Genomic DNA, 19926 nt, shown 5'->3' on the forward strand with positions numbered 1-19926 from the left:
GAGAGTGGGGCAGGTCTCTTCTCACTAGTGACATGTGACAGGATGAGGGGAAATGGCCTCAAGTTGCGGCAGGGCAAGTTTAGGTTGGATATTAGGAAGAACTTCTTTACAGAAAGGGTGGTTACGTACTGGAATGGGCTCCCCAGGGAGGTGGTTGAATCACCATCCCTGGATGTGTTTAAGAGCCGTTTGGATGTGGTACTCAGGGATATGATTTAGCAGAGGTTTGTTGTTGTGGTGGTTTGTTTTTTTTTTGTTTTGTTTTGTTTTGTTTTTTGTTTTTGTTTTTTAAAGACATAGGCTACTGGTTAGGCTGCGGTTGGACTTGATGATCTTCAAGGTCTTTTCCAACCTGAGTAATTCTATGATTCTGTAAAGAAACCATAAGAAAATAAGACCTGGGTTATCAATGTGTGCCATCATGTGAGTGTCCACTGTCTATTTGTAACTTTGGAATTTATGGGCCAATGATTCCTAGGCCTCAAGAAATACTAGTAATCTACAATTTTGTGGTTAGTTAAAAAAAAAAGAAAGCATCAAACAGCTGCTGGACAGAAGAGAAAGATTCTGCCTTCTTTCCCTTTTTCCCCTCTATGGAAAGCCATAAATCAGTTCAAATCTTAACATTAATAAGTTTGAAATTCAACACTACTACATTTACTTGTTATAAACATTCCTCTCTCAAATCAACGTTGTAACAACAGCAAAAAACACGCTGACCATCCATGCTGTGATGGAATAACTTTACTTCTTTTTACTTCTTACCAGCAACTGTAACACAAATAATGATTAAACTTAGTAGTCAGTCACTCCCTCCTTGGGGAGCAAAAAAACCAACCAACCAAACAAAAAAGAAACAATCTACAGTTAAACAGTGATTTTGAAAACAAAACAAACAAACAAACAAACCTAGAATCATCATCATAATAAAAACAGGGCAAGAACTCATGGTTAAAATAGATATTTCATAAATTGAGTATCTCACCTTTTCGTCCAGGGTATACATGAGGGTAATATTCATAATAAAGATCAGGCTGGTCTAAATTTCCAAATGGTTCAAATTCCATCTCTGCATTTTGGAAGAGATTCAGTTTTACGAGCAGTGCTAGTCTCACAAACCACAGCTACAAATGATTATACATAAAAAGTAAAAGATAAAGTTTGTTATTAGCTTCAATCACAAGCCACGTCCAAGTAAAACTTCAACTTTCTAAGTTTTCTTAACTCTCTAAGTTAAGAGCTTCTGTGTTACTTGCAGTTAAGAATTGGGATTTACATGTCTTTTCATACAATAGTTTTCCTCAGAACATTAAAACAAAACTCAGAGGACTGGTGTTGTATTTACCTATAAAGGTACTGAAAATATTGAAGATGATTTTTAATAAATAGCCTGTTACAAAATTAAAAAACTCTCTTTAATTGATTTAGCATGTAACAAGCATCATCCCAGCTTTTATTTTTCTGAATTTGTGTAAATTTTAAAATCTATTATGATTTTGGTAAAACTCAACTAACTTGATAGCTACTAGGGTCAGGCTCTGACCTGTCAGCTGGTCACATTCTACAGGCTCTCCAGGCAGCAAGAGTTTCCTGCAGCCTAGGAGAGACTCACAGAGGAGTAGGCTTGTCCCCCTGCAGCCCATGGGCACTGTGTGGAATGTATCTCCATCTGCAGCCATGGAGGTGCCCACAAGGCAGCAGTGGAAGTGGCCTGAAGGAGTCCACAACCCATGGACATCCCCACAGGAGCAGCATGGTTCAGAGCTGCAGCCTGAGGAGAGCAGTGGGGCAGGAGGAGCTGCTGCCTGTTGGGACAGTGCTGGGATTGTTCCTGTAGAATAGGCACTGTGGTATGGAGCTATGGCTGGGGCAGTGCTGGAAGACAAGCAGCCTGTGGGAAACCCATATGAGATCAGCTGGGAAAGGACAGCATCGTGTAGGAAGGACATCATGTAAAGCTGAGGCAGAGTGTGACCGGGGAGGAAAGGCAGAGTTGAAGTGTTATGACTGATGGCAGCCCTGATTCCCCATTCCCCTGAACCACTCAGAGAAGGGGTAGAAGAGGGAGGATGGAAGGAAGGTGTTTTTTGCTTTTAGTATTCACTGCTCGTCCGTTAACAACAAACAATAAATTACGTTAATTTCCTTATGCTGAGTATGTTTTGCCCATGAGAGCAATGGGTGAATTTCTCTCTGTCCTCATCTCAACTCATGAGCCTTCTTCCAGTGCATTTCCTTCCACTATTCCTTTGAGGAACAAAAAGAGAGTGGGGTGTGGTGGAGATGAGCTTCCCATCAATGTGAAAACCACCACAACAGCACCTGATCTTAGCACAGAGTATTCTGAGAGCAAAACACATTCTTCTTATGTGCCATTACCTTTCCAAATAACAGTTACTGATTTTTACTTTTGAAAAATATTTTGTTTAAAATGGAGACCAACTTTACACAAGCAAGGAGAAATAAGCAGCTTGCTAAAATTCCTTAATGAACCTGATCTGTAGGTAGAAATTAGGAAAAGGAAGTTTGACCATGTTAAGAAAATATTCTATTGTGCAAACTCCTGGAAAAATGTGACAAGGGGATAACCTTGAGCTTACCTGCAAAGAATCCGTTGTATGGTTTGTAGGGAGTCCACTTTTTTTATAGCCTTGACCGTGAGCAGTTAACAGGCGTCCACACAAATCAACTGCTGCCCTCCAGTTTTTACTGCTCTGGGAAGAAGAAAAGAATAAGTGGCAAAAACGTATATGCAAAACCCCCTAAAATAAACTACTGCTTGTTTTGTCTGAAGGGAGCTACACCATCAGGAATAATGACACAGTCAGGAGAACTGGTGGTAAGAAGCACAATGTCATTTGTTAAAGCTCCAGGTGTAATCAGGGAAAAAGCGAAGCAAACCATGAGATAAAGCAGTATTATCAGATCACCAAACCATTCTTAAGTATATTTTTTTCTGTCATTAAACAAGATCCTGCCCAGCTACACAAGTCTCACCGCATTGTCACACTGTCATCCTACTACTGCTCCTGCCTAGTATGCGTAAATGCAGCTGTGTAAATATCTAATACAATGAAAAACATTTAAAAAAGACTAAGGCTTCATGAGTTCGGTTAATGTGCCAACAGAGCAATCAGCTGAATGGAGAAACGCCTAGTAAAAGGGTATGATGAGGTTTCACATTCTGACCTGTCTTAAAGCCATATTCATTTAAAGAGCAGCTAAGCTATCACAGCGCACTGACCATCTCATCTTTTCCCTGCACTGTCACATCCTATACAAAAAAAACCGGAGTGCCACTGGAAATGCAGAAGTTGGTTGACAACATGATCATGAAGCAGCACAGCAGCTTCTGAGATGTCTACACTCTTATAGAAAAGCAAGAATCAATGCACATTTCTAACAGTCTTAAACAGAAACATTCATCACCAGCTCCTCTTCTGCAGAGACAAATCAGTTTCTTATTGTCCTCAGAGCAGAAGCAGACTTAGACTCTCAAACTGCTTAGCTTTTCTTCCCAAATAAGAGTTAGGACCTAGAAATAATAGTGGAACACTGATTAGGAATTGAAACATTACAATTTAAAAAATCCTATTCTGGACACGAACAAAACCCTGCTTTTCTATACAGCAGGAGACAGCTGGCAAGAGTCAAATGAGCATTGTAAAAGAAGTCTTTGCTAGAAAATGAAACATGGCATTCCTTATGATTCCAAAATTAGAGCTGTCTGCTGGTCATGGAGTGCAGCTCTCCCACGGAAGCTTAACTAGAAAGCTACAGTAGTTCAAATATGAGAACAGTACTAAGTATACATTATATTTTTTAGAATGAGAAATGAAAAAAACAAAAACAAAATACAACTTCCAATTGAGTAAAATGACCCAATCCAAGACAAAAAAGGAAAATATTTTTTATCATTTCTCTCTTCAGTTAAGTGTCCTAAGAACTTCAATTACCACAATCTTCACTGTGTGTGAAAGACTGTGTTTTCATTCTGTTGTGAATATATTCATATACTCTCATTAAAAAAAACCCAAATCTGCTAAAATAGCTGACTACCACCCTCTCACAGGTAACTGCTCCCTAGCAGACTTTTCCTCCAGGCCAATTTTGCTTGATGTTCTGAAATCCGGTTGAACAGAGCATATGACTGCAGAAGTACACCGATTTATTCTTCGTTTACAATATTGTATGTTGTTTTCCTGAATGAAACCAGTGAAGCTGAGGCGATGCAGCAACAAGGACTAATATCCACTTGGAATTCTACTGTCCAGCAAAGGAAGTTTTGTAAAAGAGAGAGAACAAATGGTAAAACTGTGAAAGAAGATATAAACTAGTTAATTGCAGAATATGTGTTCAATGACAAGTGAACTCACAGAATCACAGAATCACAGAATTTTTCAGGTTGGAAAAGACCTAGAAGATCATCTAGTCCAACCATTACCAATACTTCCCAGCTAAACCATATTCCTCAACGCAGCATCCAAACGTTTCTTGAACACTCCCATGGTCGGTGACTCCACCACCTCCCTGGGCAGTGCATTCCAATGCCTGACTACCCTTTCTGAGAAGAAATACTTCCTAATGTCCAGCCTGAACCTCCCCTGTTGCAGCTTGAAACCATTCCCTCTAGTTCTATCACTGTCTACACGAGAGAAGAGGCCAACTCACCTGACAAAGAAAGAGAATTTATAACATTATTTAGGCTATCAGGAAAACACCTGTGAGTCAGAGGTAAGCTACTGCATTTTTATCCAATAGATACATATTTTTTAGTGGTAGAAACTCAACTTCCCTCTTTAATCCTCTCAGGCCCCCAACTACTGTTTGTGGAGACTCTGATCAATCAGCTACAAAAACGTTGTAAATTACTGACTGATGCAGAAGTAAAGGAATTCAAAACCCCTGTATTTTTAAGGAGAGTTCCTAACTTATTAAATATGTATGCCATACTATTGCATCTAGGTTTGTTATAATTGAAAATATATGCAAGAACACAACATTAATCACATGCAAAAGTAACTCTATATGATTTTTTTTTTGAAAATAGACTCAAAGGGAGTCATTAACTCTACATGTAACACCATTAAAGTGATTAAAATGTCCTCCTCCACTAGCTGTGACATTCTTCTCCCCTGTAAATTACATTGGTAGGGCACTTTCACATCAGTTAAGAAAATGGAGTTAGTAACCCTTTCCTGGTCTAGCAACTTGAAGAAATTATTGCATACTTACAGCCATCATTGCGTATTTATAACAGCAAAATGCACAAGTTTTATTTTAGGTTTGTTTAGTGCAAACATCTTACAGCTCAAAATATCAGAAAGGTCTCTAGTAAGAAACACCATGCTATTTGTTCAACCAAGGGTAAAAAACTTAATGTAAAATGTGGAATAAGAACTAACAATCTCAACTTGCTTTTGTATGCATAATTTGTATTTGCTGGTGCAAAACAAAGCAAAGCTGTGAAGACAGGCTATTACATGTACTTCTGTCAGAGGTAAATACGTTTTCCTATACAATTTAATAAAACATTTCACTCAGGTTTTCTTTTTTCACCTGAAATATAGAAATTCTTGACCTCTACAGCCCTTTAAAGCCTCAGAGTTGCAAAACAGGTTGAACTGCAGAACAAGTCTACCATTGCTCTACTAGGAGCACATTTTCAGTTAATTTCAATAGCAAGAGATACCAAGAAGAGCTGTAGGATGGCTAAGGCAATGCCTTTACTACAGGGTAACAGGAGATTTTGCCTTTAGAAATAAGATACAAAAAAATCTGAGAAATAGAAACATCGCTGCTGTGTGTCCACACGAAGTAACAGTAGAGAGAAAGGAAACATAATAAAAAAACACACCAAAAATATTTAAAAAGCAACATAAAAAAGAATTCACAATCATTACAACACTGAATGAATGCCATCACTGGGGCACTTTAACCCAGCAAACATAACACGAAGCAGCATTTACTTTTAGTTCCAGTGGCTGATGGTGCCTTTGTACAGCATCTTCCTACAGTTCTTGGGCGTGTTAGTTGGCACTACATATTTACACATCTAAGTTTAGATGTTTCCAGTAACTGTACTGATCAGATCTCTTTTGACTTTGGAGCTTAGACACTAGCTCACATGTATGCACTTAAATAATAGGATAGAGTTTAGCTCCAGACTCTCGCCCAAGAGTATGTTTCTCCCTTCTGTGCTGTGGACCCCTTTGAAACAGAACCTATTACTTGGCTGTCCATTGTAGAAAGGAATTGAATTATATGACAGAAGCGATCTCATTACTTTTTATGCTGATGCGTAATTCATACAGATACTAAACAGGTAAGGAAAAATCCTGTTTTGTGGGATCTGCATAGCAATATTCCAAATTTCACCAGTCTGAATTCAAGCTCCAGATTTTAACCACATGTTAATTACAATATTCCCTGTAAGTGGCCCCTCATATGAAAAGATAACATTCCTTGGATATATTTTGTCAGGAATTCACTCAAAGACAGCACCATTGGTGGTTGCTAAAGGCTGGCCTGGCATCCAGCCTTTTAAGTAATATAATCTATCATAGAATGCCACTGGTTCTAAGAAGGTTCAAAATATCGATTGCCTTTAAGACTGCTGCCAGACAAAAATAAGTTTTCTACATTAAGATTTTCAGAAAACAAAATAAAAATAAAAACAAAACAACACAGTAATATTGGCAAGGAACTAATAAACCAAATTAATTCTTACAATAAAAACCAAAGTTCTATAAACAAAACTGAGAACTCATTATATTCTATACTTGGCCATCCCATCAGCTAACAATTGGAAGCACAGAAAACTGAAGAGCACTGACTTCTGGCTGAATGGTTTCAGTTTTACAAAACAGAAACAAAACACTCTCAAATTAGTTAAATTTTAGAAGAAATCTGCTGCAGGTAGCAAAAGATGTGACAGCAGCACATTGCTTCCTGTACTTTCTGCTTTTAATGCTCTTATGAAGCTTACGTGCACACTCGAAGCTAAAACGATACCCATGGCAGCACTGTACTTAAGGTATAAAATGGTTTGCAGCACAAAACAATTTGCACAGACAAAGCTACTGGGCCAAACAGAGAAAGATTTGTTTCTCCCCGTATGTCAAACCAACTCATCTTAAGGAGCAAACATGGGGAAAAAAAGCCCTTTCTTCCTCATTTCTTAATGAGATTTTTTTTTCCCCTCTGAACTCTCCAGTTAAGCAGAACAAGGAGAGCGACAGTAAAATCATTTCTATGATGGAAACCACAATATGTTTTTCCAGGTTTAGTTTCAAAAGATAACTCTGAATTTCTTGAACAATGTTTGAAGAGACTACCTAGAATCTTCCTAACGTGACAAAAAGCCCCCCTGGAGCTTTTTCATGTAATGTAATGCAACTAAACGATAAAATGTTAAACGCTAAATATAAATTGTTTTAACACTTATGATTCTTAGGTGTTTTTCCTCAGTAGTTTTTTATTCATTTTGTCAGGAATGAAATAAACCTGAAATGCTTTGACACTTCTACAGACATTTAATAGTGATGAGTTTCACATGTAACATAGTGGCTGAAAGAACAAGGCAAAGCTCATGTGGCTGCTGGACGCAGCTGTTTAAAGGTCTGAAAGAACCTTTCACTTACAGAAAAATAGACTTTCATTTGGAAGCATTTTAGTTCAGTTTTCTTGCTTTGAAATAAAAAAATAGAAGCAGTTGAAACTACCACTTCAGCTTTGCTTACCATCTTAATGGTACATCTTAACCTTCTGCAAAACACTACTGCAAAAACATCAAGAATGCATATGGAAATGAACAAAAAAAGCCATTAAAATCTATTTTGAAACCATTTACATTATGTAAACATTAACAGCTGATAAAACTCACAGTATCTTACAATTGCCTTGTTTCTAACGTCAGCAGACAAAAAAACTTACTACATCCATTAACACCAGTATTTAAATACCAGTTTCATTCCCATTAAGAAAATTACTGTACTTTGGCTAGTACCTCTGCATGACCACAAAGAGATTAATAGACACTTTTCAACTTCCTTCTCACAGTCATTAACTATCAGTAATGTTGAGGGAAGCATGACATTAAAATATATTAAATTATGAACATTTGTACTTACAATTAGCTGTTTCAAGCCTACAAATGACTGTTCTACAGAGGTGGCATTTAGAACTTGTCTCTTCACTGCAGCTTGCTCCCCCAGGAAGCGGAGCATTAAGTCTTTTACTGCATCTCCCTTTGTGTTCATGGCAGAAAAAAAGAAGAAACACAGTGAGTTTAAACATTAAACAATATTTTGGTCAAACAAAATACTGAAATGAAGGTAAGCAGCATATCTTTCTCATTTGAAAAATACTCATCTTCCAGTACTTTCTTATGTGAAATAAACAGGAATGTATAGATATTTGCAGTATTTTAATGAACATTTCTAGATTTACTCTGCTTCTTGCTTAGATTCTTTCTTCTAACGTTTAGGTTTCAATTAGCATAAAAATGCCCATGCTTGTTTGTTTCCTTCTGATTATTAACCTTCAAATCACTATATTAATTATACAAATACACACACCCTCAATGCTGGCCACAAAGGGCTACTACATGACACACACATGCATGGTATACCTTTCACATGACTTACAAAATGCCTTTCAGAAATATTGCAAAGCAAGGTTTTACCATTTATAATGCATAAAGTGGCACATGATCAATTATATTGACCTTAAATATCCACACACACACACACACACACACACACACACACACACACAAAATAAATAAATAAATCACACTACCAATTTAACAAGTATTTTTAATTCCAATGGAGTTAACCGTTGGAATCAGAGAAATCAGGTTATTGAAGTAGCTCAGTAATTTGTAGAAATGAGACTAGCTAAGAGAGACAGACGTTTAATAGATAGATTTCTGAAGTCAGAAAGATTAGGAGTGTCGATCTGCCTGAGGGTAGCGAGGCCCTACAGAGATCTGGATAGGCTGGAGAGCTGGGCCGAAGCCAACGGGATGAGGTTTAACAAGACCAAATGCCGGGTCCTGCACTTTGGCCACAACCACCCCAGGCAACGCTATAGGCTTGGGACAGAGTGGCTGGAGGACTGTGTTGAGGAAACGGACCTGGGAGTACTGATTGATGCACGGCTGAACATGAGCCAACTGTGTGCCTGGGTGGCCAAGAAGGCCAGCGGCATCCTGGCTTGCATCAAAAACAGTGTTACTAGCAGGAACAGGGAGGTAATTTTCCCCCTGTACTCGGCATTGGTGCGGCCGCACCTTGAGTACTGTGTTCAGTTTTGGGCCCCTCACTGCAAGAAAGACATTGAGGCCCTGGAACGTGTTCAGAGGAGGGCTACGAAGCTGGTGAGGGGTCTGGAGCACAGGCCTTATGAGGAGCGGCTGAGGGAACTGGGATTGTTCAGCCTGGAGAAGAGAAGGCTCAGGGGAGACCTTATAGCTCTCTATAACTTCCTGAAGGGAGGTTGTGGTGAGCTGGGGGTTGGCCTCTTCTCTCGTGTAGACAGTGATAGAACTAGAGGGAATGGTTTCAAGCTGCGACAGGGGAGGTTCAGGCTGGACATTAGGAAGTATTTCTTCTCAGAAAGGGTAGTCAGGCATTGGAATGCACTGCCCAGGGAGGCAGTAGAGTCACCGACCATGGGAGTGTTCAAGAAACGTTTGGATGTTGCGTTGAGGAATATGGTTTAGTTGGGAAGTATTGGTAATGGTTGGACTAGATGATCTTCTAGGTTTTTCCAACCTGAAAATTCTGTGATTCTGTGATTAATTCTACATTTTGAACAATAGAGCAGCTAGGAGGAAGACCATCCAAATACATGAACTACTTCCAGATTTGCTAGCAATAAACTGAGTAATTCCATACATGATACTTTCATGCCTCAATTTCACATTCTAGTTTTGCCCAGCTATCTATTTCTCAACATCTTTCCAACTGCAGCCCAAGACCATTGCAGTTCTGTGTACTACTTCTGGAGATTTCAGAAGCTAATCAAGAAACTCAAATAGAGCTTAATTCATAGAATGGCTTGGGCCAGAAGGGAACTTAAAGACCACCCAGTTCCAACCCCTTCCAATGGGCACGGTTGCCACCCACCAGCTCAGGATGCCCAAGGCCCCATTCAACTTAGCCTTAAGGCCCTCCAGGGATGGGATACCACAGCTTCTCTGGGCAGCTGCACCTCACCAAGCATTGAATTAAACACTTCCTCCTAATCTAAATCTCCTCTCTATTAGTTTAAAACTATTCCCCTTTGTTCTATCCCTCTCTGCCCCTATAAAAAGTTGGCATCCCTCCTGTTTACAAATGCATATTCATACCGAAACTTTAATGAATTATTAGAAACTGTTTTAGCATTAAAACATGCCTCCCAAAACGCTTTAGTTGTCATTTTGAGTACTCCATAATTATAGTTTCAGTTAAATAAGCAATTCAAAGCCCTACAATCATAGAGAACAACGACAGCAAACCAAGGAATGTCTGGCCAGTGAAAGAGAACAGCGGGCCACTGAAAACCAATAACTGGATGTGATGCAATTCACGTAACCATAGAGAAACTCAAAACTGGACTACGCTGACCTGCTTGCTTATAAATAATAAAAAAGAAAGGAAGAGGAAGCCCCCCTGATCCCCTTGCTGATTTTGCATCAGGTCTTACCATAGAAATGTATTACACTGACCTACTGTAATGTCACCTTTCCACTTATGTGCTTTCATACATGTGCATTTATACTTGGATCCTGCTCTGGATTTTATGTAGGCTGTCACTACTGGTTTCCAATATAGTTAACAAATTTAACTCAGATTTTGTTTTAGTCCTTTCAGGTACTAGTAGGCAGTGTCATTAAATTTTCTAGTAAGGATGAGAGTAGTACTAGAGGGCCGCTGGCAACAAAGCACTATGTTATACACGTTATTGGAGAGCTCTTATTTAGTACTTCTAAAATACAATGAACAACCAAAGTACAACCACAGTCTCTTACCTGGATATTATCAAATTTTAATCCAGGCATGGTGAGATTCTCTTTGTCTATGAATACAGTGCTGTACTGTTGTGTGGCAACTGAGATCAGAACATTTCTGGTTTCCTCGCTGGGAAGCCATGCATCGTTTCTTCTATCTAGTTCACTCATATTTAAGGCTGTGGCAAATGGGTCATCACTCCCGGCAAATACAGCCTGGATTTGTGAGAATGGCTTGGGGGACTGTGTTGTTTCTAGTGATGCTTGAGGACCACTTGCTTCAGGTCTCCCATTTCCCACAGAGAAAGCAGGGTTGGGCTGAGCACAGGAACCTTCTCCACCATTTGACAAAGAGGACATCTGTTCTGGAACTGAAGAGCTCGCGTTGGGATTACTGACAGAAATAAAATTGGATGTAGTAAACGAATCAAAAAAATCTGAAGCTAAAGTATTAGTGTTAACAGTATCACCAAAGAACTTGCTTAGACTAGGACTGGGCTGAACCACCTGTGGATTAGACTTCACTGGAGTCTCAGTGATACTACTGAAACTGGGAGATTTCACCATCTGAGGCTCGAAGCCATCAGGCAGGAACAACTGTGGCTGAGCATTAGCATTGGTTGCTTGGCTGAAAATAGTACACACAGGAATAGGCTCAACCTCAGCAGACGGCTTGCTAGTTCTGGGTGATGATATCTGGTCATCGAGTTTACTTTCATCAGCACCATTTGGCTTTGTTTCAACGGGAACGTTGTTTCCCAACTTTGGTTCATCTTTCTCTGTTTCCTGAATTGATTCCTCCTTTAAAGACGCCTGATCATCAGTTCCAATCTCGGAGATGTCTTTGGGTGTCTCTTCATGTTCAGTTTCACTCTCATTACTTAAAAGCTCTTCCTTACCCACTTCTGCTTGAGTATTTTGGTTATCCTTAGCTTCCATTTGCTCTACAATCTCCTGCAGGCAACCAAGTTCACCGGTGTCATCTTCACTGTTGTTTGGAGAGTCTGAAATAATGACGCTCTCCATCATTTGTTCATTAAGCTTATCTATAAAGTTATTTGAATCTTCCGACACAGTTTCATTCCCTTCAGACTCATCACCACCAAGATCAATGGTTTCCTCATGAAAGAGGATTTCTTCCTGAGTCTTCTGCTGAGTTGTATTTCCTCCGTCCTCTTCATCCAAGGCGCTCTGAGCATCCTTGGCACTGCCTGTACTATTCTCCATGGCAGCTGAAGGGAGAAAGGATATGCAGAAATTAGTTTGTGCACTCCAAATAACCACCAGTACCAAACGAATACTGTAACTCTTACTCTAAAAGCTCAGTCATTTCACCGTTGGACATTTTTCCTTCAATACCTGCCCACGGAATAAAATCACAAATAGGCCCTCTTCAGCCCGCGGCGTTCCGAGCAAACCCCAAACGCTGGGATTCGCTGGCAGATACCTCCACCTAAGCACACGCAGCAAGACAGCGGCTTTCGTGCCCGCAAGGACTGATCCGGCCCAGGCAGGAAGGGAGCGAGCGGCTCAGCCCGGTGGAAGCGCGGCTGACACCGCCGCTACCGCAGAGCGCCGCTTCCGCCCCTCCCGCACAGACCGAGGCCGTCCAGGTTCGGGGCCTCCGCAGGGTCCCCCTGGAGCTGCAAGGTGGGCGCGGCCACCCCGCTGCCTTTTTCGGCGCAGTGCCGCGGGCACCTACGCTTCTCCTCCTCATCTGCTCCCTCCCGTAGGCCCGTGCCCCGCGGCCGTCTCACCGTCCGCCCCAGACCCCGTCCGCCCGTCCGCGGCTCACCTCACCTCACCGCACGGCCCGCCACCCCCGCTGCTCTTCCCTACTGCGCCTGCGCCGCCGGCTGAGGCGGACGGCAGTGCGGCTGCGCTGGGTCCGCTCCGGAAAGCGGCCGACGGGCAGCGCCGAGGGCCAGAAAGGAGCGGCGGGGAGAGGCGGACGTTGTGTGCCGGCATGGAGGACGACGCACCGGTAATCTACGGGCTGGAGTTCCAGGTGGGTACGGACGGAGAAGGGTCGCGTTCGGCTTTCAACAACTGTAGGAGCCGTTGTGCCGCTCCCTAGGCCGCTCCCTGAGGCCCTCGGTGGGCTGAGAGGCCCCGCTGGGGCTGCTCCTCTGCCGCGTCCCTTTGCTGCGATGCTTGCCGGTGTCTCCGGCGTGCCCTGGGCAGACGTGCTCCACAGGGCATCCCGGGCTTCTGCTTCCTTGTCAGCTTCTTGTCTGCTTCTCTGGTAGTTTCCTCTTTTTTTTATGCTGGGCGGAGGAGATGCCAGCAGTCTCCAGTAGGTTCTTCAAGCTGTTTCTTCCTTTTCAGGTTCCTCCCCCCTCCCCATTGCTATTCTAAGGGCAGAGCATGGAACTGAACAAGAAGTTGTGAACTGTACTTGGTTATATCGAGCTACAAAGCAACGCGGTGTTTGTAGGTGTCTCTTGCTGTTTCCCTCTCTCTGTACCTGTTCCCCATGACAAATTAACCCGTAGTGTTAGGGCTGTTTCCAGTGGTGGGAAGCCACGTGGCAAGGCAAAAACTGCAACATAAGAAGTTCCATACCATGAGGCAGAGACTTACAGAGCACTGAGCAGGTGACCCAGAAAGGTGATGCGGTTTCTTTCTCTGGAGGTATTCAGGACCTGCCTGAATGTCTGCCTGTGTGACCCACTGTTGGGAACCTGCTTCAGCAGGGGGTTGGGCTAGGTGGGCTCCAGAGGACCCTTACAACTACTGTGGTTCTGTGATTTTGGCTATAAGGACTGAGCCTCTTCTTGGACTGTCCTACTTTACCTTATGAACCTATTTAGGAAACACTTCTTTACAGATAGGGTAGTTAAACACTGGAATAGGCTCCCCAGGGAGATGGTTGAGTCACCATCCATGGACATGTCTAAGAGCTGTTTGGATGTGGTGCTCAGAGATATGATTTAGCAGAGGGTTGTTAGAGTTAGGGTACTATGGTTAGGCTGTAGTTGGACTTGGTGTTCTTTGAGGTCTTTTCCAATCTGGGCAATTCTGTTACTCTGTGATTCTATTGGTTATAATCATAGAATCATAGAATCATAGAATTACTCAGGTTGGAAAAGACCTTGAAGATCATCAAGTCCAACCGCAGCCTAACCAGTAGCCTATCTCTTAAAAAACAACCACAAAAATACCACAACAACAAACCTCTGCTAAATCATATCCCTGAGTACCACATCCAAGCGGCTCTTAAACACATCCAGGGATGGCGACTCAACCACCTCCTTGGGGAGCCCATTCCAGTACCTAACCACCCTTTCTGTAAAGAAGTTCTTTCTAATATCCAACCTAAACTTGCCCTGGCGCAACTTGAGGCCATTTCCCCTCGTCCTGTCACAAGTCAGTAGTGAGAATAGACCTGCCCCACTCTCACTGTAAGAACCTTTCAGGTACTGGAAGACAGCAATAAGGTCTCCCCTCAGCCTCCTCTTCCTCAGACTAAACAGCCCCAGCTTCCTTAGTCTCTCCTCATAGGGCTGATTCTCCAAGCCCTTAACAAGCCTCGTTGCCCTTCTCTGGACCTGCTCCATTACCTCCATGTCCTTCTTGTGCTGAGGAATGGAGGAATACAATCTCATAGTCAGTGCAGTTCTTACAAGCTGTAGGGGAACACCCAGTAAGGTAGCCAGGTAGATGAGAGTGATGCTGTCCCATTGTTCCTTCCCGCAATAAGGTTTTACTCAGCTGTTGTCTTAAGCAATAACTGCCCTAGTCCTATTGCTGTTATAATAGGAGAGGCTGTATTTCTTCTGCATCTCACAGAGCAATATTTTCATTCTACAGTGGATTCAGTAATACAAAGTAATGAAATAAATGCAGGCCTATGTGCATTTTTTCATTACTAAAATGTTTATGGAAAGTGTTCTGGTGATGTATGAAGGTTCTGTTAATGAAGTTTGGTGCTCTGTCTACTGAATTGCATGCTCAGTGATGCTGACTACGCAAATAGATTTGTCTTAGAAAAAAATCTGTTTGGTTTTCCTCTCATATCAGAGCTCATGTGTAGCACTGACCTGCACCACAAGTTAAATCTACTCAAGTCTGATAATATGTCCTGTTTTGTGTGTAGCTTGTACTTAAACATTAAAAAAGCTTAAATGTTTCTTGTAGAATAGAATATATCCTCTATTTTTGTAAAATTCATAGCTTTTTTCTAGGAGGTCTTAATGGCAGATTTCTCAGAAATATAGGAAATCTAGCCTGTGTGACCGGTCATGGGCCTGCTCTATTCAGCCTTTCACATCACGCATCTCTTGTGGAGCTCTTCCCTTCTGCAATGTGTGCAACAGCTCTGGTGGGATGGGAAAGCAAAAGAACTAAGATGGTAGTAATGAAAGAGAATTGCACTTAATTCAGAGAGAGGATGAGGGTAAGAAAGCTGGTTTATGACTGCTTCTTTCCAGTTATGTGTCAGAAGTGCTGTGTCTTCAGAAGTACTTTTCAGCCTGTTTAATGAATTTTTCTTTTGTTGCTTAAGTCTGGCTTTTAATTCTTTTATTTTCAGTTACTGATAGTCTTTCCTTCAAGTCTATGACAGGCTTACTCAAAGCTGAGATTTGAAATGACGAAGCATTTATAGAGAGGGAGGGATCATCTTACTTCTATTATAAATAATTATATGTCACAAACCCTGGGCACCCAGGAGCTACATTAGTGATTGCAGACTAGCCCACCCTGCGTTTGTCTCCAGGAGTCAATAACAATCTGATTTTGGATACTGCCTGAAAAAAAGTGGCTGTTGTAAGTATGTGTTTGATCTGCTTCAGTGTGGCATGGTTTTTAAGTTTAAGAATCTGAAGCTAATTCCTTCTGTCTATCACTGCAATAAGACTTTTTTCTGCATAATTTCTGGTCAGTTTTAATTAAGGTAGCTTAGAATAATGTGCAAATGCTATTTTTTAATTTGGTTTTCATGAAAACACCACCTAATGGAAGAAGAGTATTTTAGTTCACATTTCAGACACATGAAAATGTAAATGGAAGATACAGGTGCTGAGCCTTTATACTAGCATATAAATACTTGCTGTTTGAAACTACTTTGACAAACTTTGATCAAGTAAATTACTGAATTTCACTTTGTGCAGGACTAGTTTAATTTCCTTTCCCCTGTTTTACCAGCTGGCTGCGGATTTTTTTTTTTCTTGCACTATTTATGTTGTTCATATTGCCCTCAAAATGTCTGGTCTTTTTTCTTTGCTGTGTCTGTGAGTTATGTGAACACTGCATAAACATGAAAAGTATACGTCAGTTCTAGGATGTGTGATTCTTGCATGATTTTTTTCCCCTGGCAGTGACCCACCATAGCTGTTCTATGCTCCAACTGTAGTCAAAGTGAAAATAACTGCAGAGGAATGGATGATGGGTGAGAAGCCACATGAACTGAGGACTAAGTGATGTGGCTGTGAATCTTTATGATGAGTATGGAGCTACAGTAGCTGCAGAACATTTCAGTACAGAAGGCTTGTGCTTTTGAAAAGAATCTTAGCAAGTTTCACCAATAACCTAAATTATGAGAGCATGGTAAATGAAGTCCCACCAGCAAATGCTTCTGTGCTGTTCCAGTGACAGAGCACTGATACAGGTTGCCCAGAAGCAGTGGGGTTTTTCTTTGGAGATCTTCAGAAGCTGCCTGAATGTAATGCTGGACACTGTGCTCTGGGTGTCCCTGCTGGAGCAGGGACTGGACCAAGTGAACTCCAAGGCTCCCTTCCCACCTCAACCATTCTGTGACCTTGCTATTTATTTTTGTTACTGAAATGATCTGCTTCTTATATTTCCTGGTTGGAGTTGACTTATGTTTGCTCTATAGCCTAGAGTACTCAGTGTGCTTAATGTTTGTTGAATAAGCTTCATTTTCAGGCGATCCATAGTTTCTTTCAGTTTCCTATTGTTTGACATTTAAAATAGGTGACCTTTATAATAGGTGTATAAGAACTACTGAGTGCCTGGGAGTACTTTACGGGCCTTATTTTAAGGTTGGCTGGATGTGCTTATAGTCCTGGATATGAGATGTGTGGTGGTTGCGTTTCAGGACTTAAGTGTGGCATAGTTTCAATGCCAGCTGTGATTCTGGAGGAAGAACCTGTATCTTGTTTTGTTGTCCTGCAGTGGTAAGCAGTCCTTGGTCTGTATTTTAATTTTCAGTTAATTGTTGGTCATATTGTGTGCCCCCGGTGGCACAGTGGTATAAAGTGCTGCTTGCAGCACCGGAGGGCCCGGGTTCGAATCCCCCCTGTGGTGCAAGTGGTAGAACTGCCGCTCTGCTACATTAGAGGGCTCGAATCCCGGGAGTTGGACTCGATGATCTCTAAGGTCCCTTCCAACTCACACGATACTGTGATACTATGATATGATACTATGATATTTATACAACCTGCTCAGACCATTGGTTTAGGGATTTTTTGCCTTTTTGATGAAGTAAGATGGCTCTTAATTTCTGTAAAGCAAATTGAGACTTTACAATAAATCTTGGAGCAGTACAAAATACTAACTGGCATGGGTTGGCCACAGGTCATGTTTAGTATGTGTGTATGTTTAAAATTACAGATATTCTCAGTACAAACTAATGATTTACCTTTCTTCTGGTAGAAGGCAAGTATAGATTCATATTGGAGGAGGGAGAGGGATTTTCCAGGGAGTTGCATGCCACTTGTGCAGCACCCAGGGAACCTCTGCATCCTCTCAGGCTCAGCCATGCTGTCATTATGGGAGGTGCGGAGACTATGGCTTGTGTTTGCAGTGAGGTTCTCTTCTCCTTGGGCCTTTTCAATCCCTTGTGGGACAGAAGAAAGTTGCCTAGAGAGAACTAGGATAATAATTTGATTGTAGCATTAGTGATGTCTTTGGAGAATTTAGTTCGAAAATCGAATCAAGAAACTGATTATGACTTTGTAAAATTCCTGCTGTTCTCAGCCTTTTTTCTTTCCCAGTGTTATATGCCTCATGAGCAGCAGTCCTGTTTATTTTAGTCTAGGCTGGAAAGATGTTCTCTCGTGAATTTTTGTATCTGCCTCCTCCTTCGTGTCCCTTCTTGAGGGCAGCATATCACCCATGACAGCGTCATATAGAACTCCAGCCAAACATATTATTGGATTCAAAGACTCAATGGAGAGGAGGAAAAAAAAAATAAGGTATATGACAAAGTGCTCTTAAGTAATCTCCCAAAGATTTTAATGCTTGAGTTGGACTACATAGATAGTACTTCTTTTAAGACCCTTAAGCAATTAGCAGGATCAAAGTAATATTTGATATGGTACAGCCTAATGTCACCATGATGCTATTGTTATGCAAGCTTGAAGAACTCTTAAAGATGTTTACCTTTAAGCTTTGTTGCCAGCGCACAGTGACAGTGAGAAAGTGGGATTTCTAAGGATGATTGTGCTATGCAAGGTTTTCTGCAAGGATTGCTTTTGTAGCTGGGAAGGTTTACAGAACCTGTCAGCCTGTGCAATAGGGTCAGTGCACTAAATGTGTTCGTGGTGGGAATTGTTATGCTCTGAACAAGTTTGAGAAAGCAGCTGTCAGAGCACTGAGGGTCACCTGGGCATGTGTGCTGCCAACCTCTTCACTGATGGATTTGCTGCAGCTTTTTGCAGCTTATGGTTGGAGAGTCTCCTGCTGGGATGGGAGAAACAAGGCTGTCCTATCTAGGTAAAGATCAAAGTGTACCTACTTGAAAATGGAAAATAGGCCAGAAGGCTGGCATAATATTTATGCTGTTATCATCCTGAGGCTTTCTTGAGGAGGGAGGAAAAAACCCTCTTGATTTGCTTTTTGTTTTCTTTTTTCCCCTCCAGACTGGGACATCAGCAAAGCCAATCCTTTTCTCTCCTGCCCTTGCAAATAACCATATAATATTTCTGCATTTTGAGCATAAGCAGTTGGTCAAATGGCTGCCTGCAAATTTGGAAACTGCAAGCCAAATGCGATGTCATGAACATATTGTATAGCAGTTTCACTACTTAATAGTACAGACTGACTATATTGTTTTCAAATGGCACCTGTAATAAAACCAAAAGGATTTCTGTAGCTCATTTAATGCAGATATTCAAATGTTCAGGGCAGTATTTTTGTTTGCTGCTATCAGACCAGTGCAGCACATCAACTATGTGTAGCAGTAGTATTGAGATTACTTGAGCCATTTTTTTCTTGGCAGATTAACACCCTGAATGGTGGACAGTGGAAAGTGACTCTGTGGATTTGGTTAGTGGAGAAAGTGGAAGTGAGAAAGGTTTGAGAGAAGTTACAGACTAAGTGCAGATTTGGTGCATTATTGTTCCAAAACAGCCTTCTTTATTTCTTAGACCAGGCATGTCCAACCTGCAACCTAGCACAGTCCATGCTGTGGCCATCCCATGCTGTCATGGTGGCGGCACAACTTTGCACCCATTGCTCAGCAACAACCAAAACATCAATGCTGTCTGAGCTCCAACCACGGCACAGGGAGGGTGTGGTGCAGTGCCAGCTCTAGTTATGGCAAATAATTTTATGCATGTAGATACATTGACTAAGCACAGTCATGTGAACAGAGAAAAATATACAGCCTTCCCTTTTTGTAAAGGAATTTAAGAACAGATTTCAAGATTGCAAAGGAAAAAAAAAAACCCTTTTTTTGTACATTTGCAACTACATTTTCATTTGACATGCATTCTATTTCAAAATGTACTTACAGAGTTGCAATCAGATATTCAATTAAAAAATCTGACCATGTCTCAGTACCAGACTTTTATAGGAAAAAAATATCCCTTGCTTCACAGTCATACCTTATTTATGTCATTGGTTTTTGTCAATAAAGACATTTGTGAGCAGCTGTTGTTGAGGGTGAAGCCCAGAAGAAGTAAAGTTTCATAAGTCTCTGATGAGAGCCTTGAGAATTGCGAACGTTCCATCAAAACAGC

The 19926-nt window shown here is 41.4% G+C and overlaps 2 protein-coding genes across 5 annotated transcripts in view; one reads left to right on the top strand and one right to left on the bottom strand.

The window, feature by feature from the left end:
- The window catches only part of TRAPPC12 (trafficking protein particle complex subunit 12), a 47140-nt gene extending 34221 nt beyond the window's left edge, over nucleotides 1-12919 (bottom strand). Inside the window, exons 1-5 of one of the 4 annotated variants that reach the window (XM_072331491.1) lie at nucleotides 12795-12919; nucleotides 11021-12231; nucleotides 8133-8249; nucleotides 2601-2714; nucleotides 986-1124 (exon numbers count right to left, since the gene is read on the bottom strand). In XM_072331491.1, coding sequence (XP_072187592.1) covers nucleotides 986-1124; nucleotides 2601-2714; nucleotides 8133-8249; nucleotides 11021-12226 — 1576 coding nt within the window. In that variant the 5' untranslated portion in view covers nucleotides 12227-12231; nucleotides 12795-12919. Of the gene's footprint in view, nucleotides 1-985; nucleotides 1125-2600; nucleotides 2715-8132; nucleotides 8250-11020; nucleotides 12232-12312; nucleotides 12601-12756 lie in introns of those variants that run through there. The other 3 variants (XM_072331489.1, XM_072331490.1, XM_072331492.1) reach the window with 3 other exon arrangements.
- Nucleotides 12815-19926, top strand: part of EIPR1 (EARP complex and GARP complex interacting protein 1) — a 61607-nt gene continuing 54495 nt past the window's right edge. Inside the window, exon 1 of the mRNA XM_072331494.1 lies at nucleotides 12815-13007. Coding sequence (XP_072187595.1) covers nucleotides 12966-13007 — 42 coding nt within the window. The 5' untranslated portion in view covers nucleotides 12815-12965. The remainder of the gene's footprint in view (nucleotides 13008-19926) is intronic.

Source organism: Excalfactoria chinensis, chromosome 3 (genome assembly GCF_039878825.1).
Source record: "Excalfactoria chinensis isolate bCotChi1 chromosome 3, bCotChi1.hap2, whole genome shotgun sequence".
Lineage (NCBI taxonomy): Eukaryota > Metazoa > Chordata > Aves > Galliformes > Phasianidae > Excalfactoria > Excalfactoria chinensis.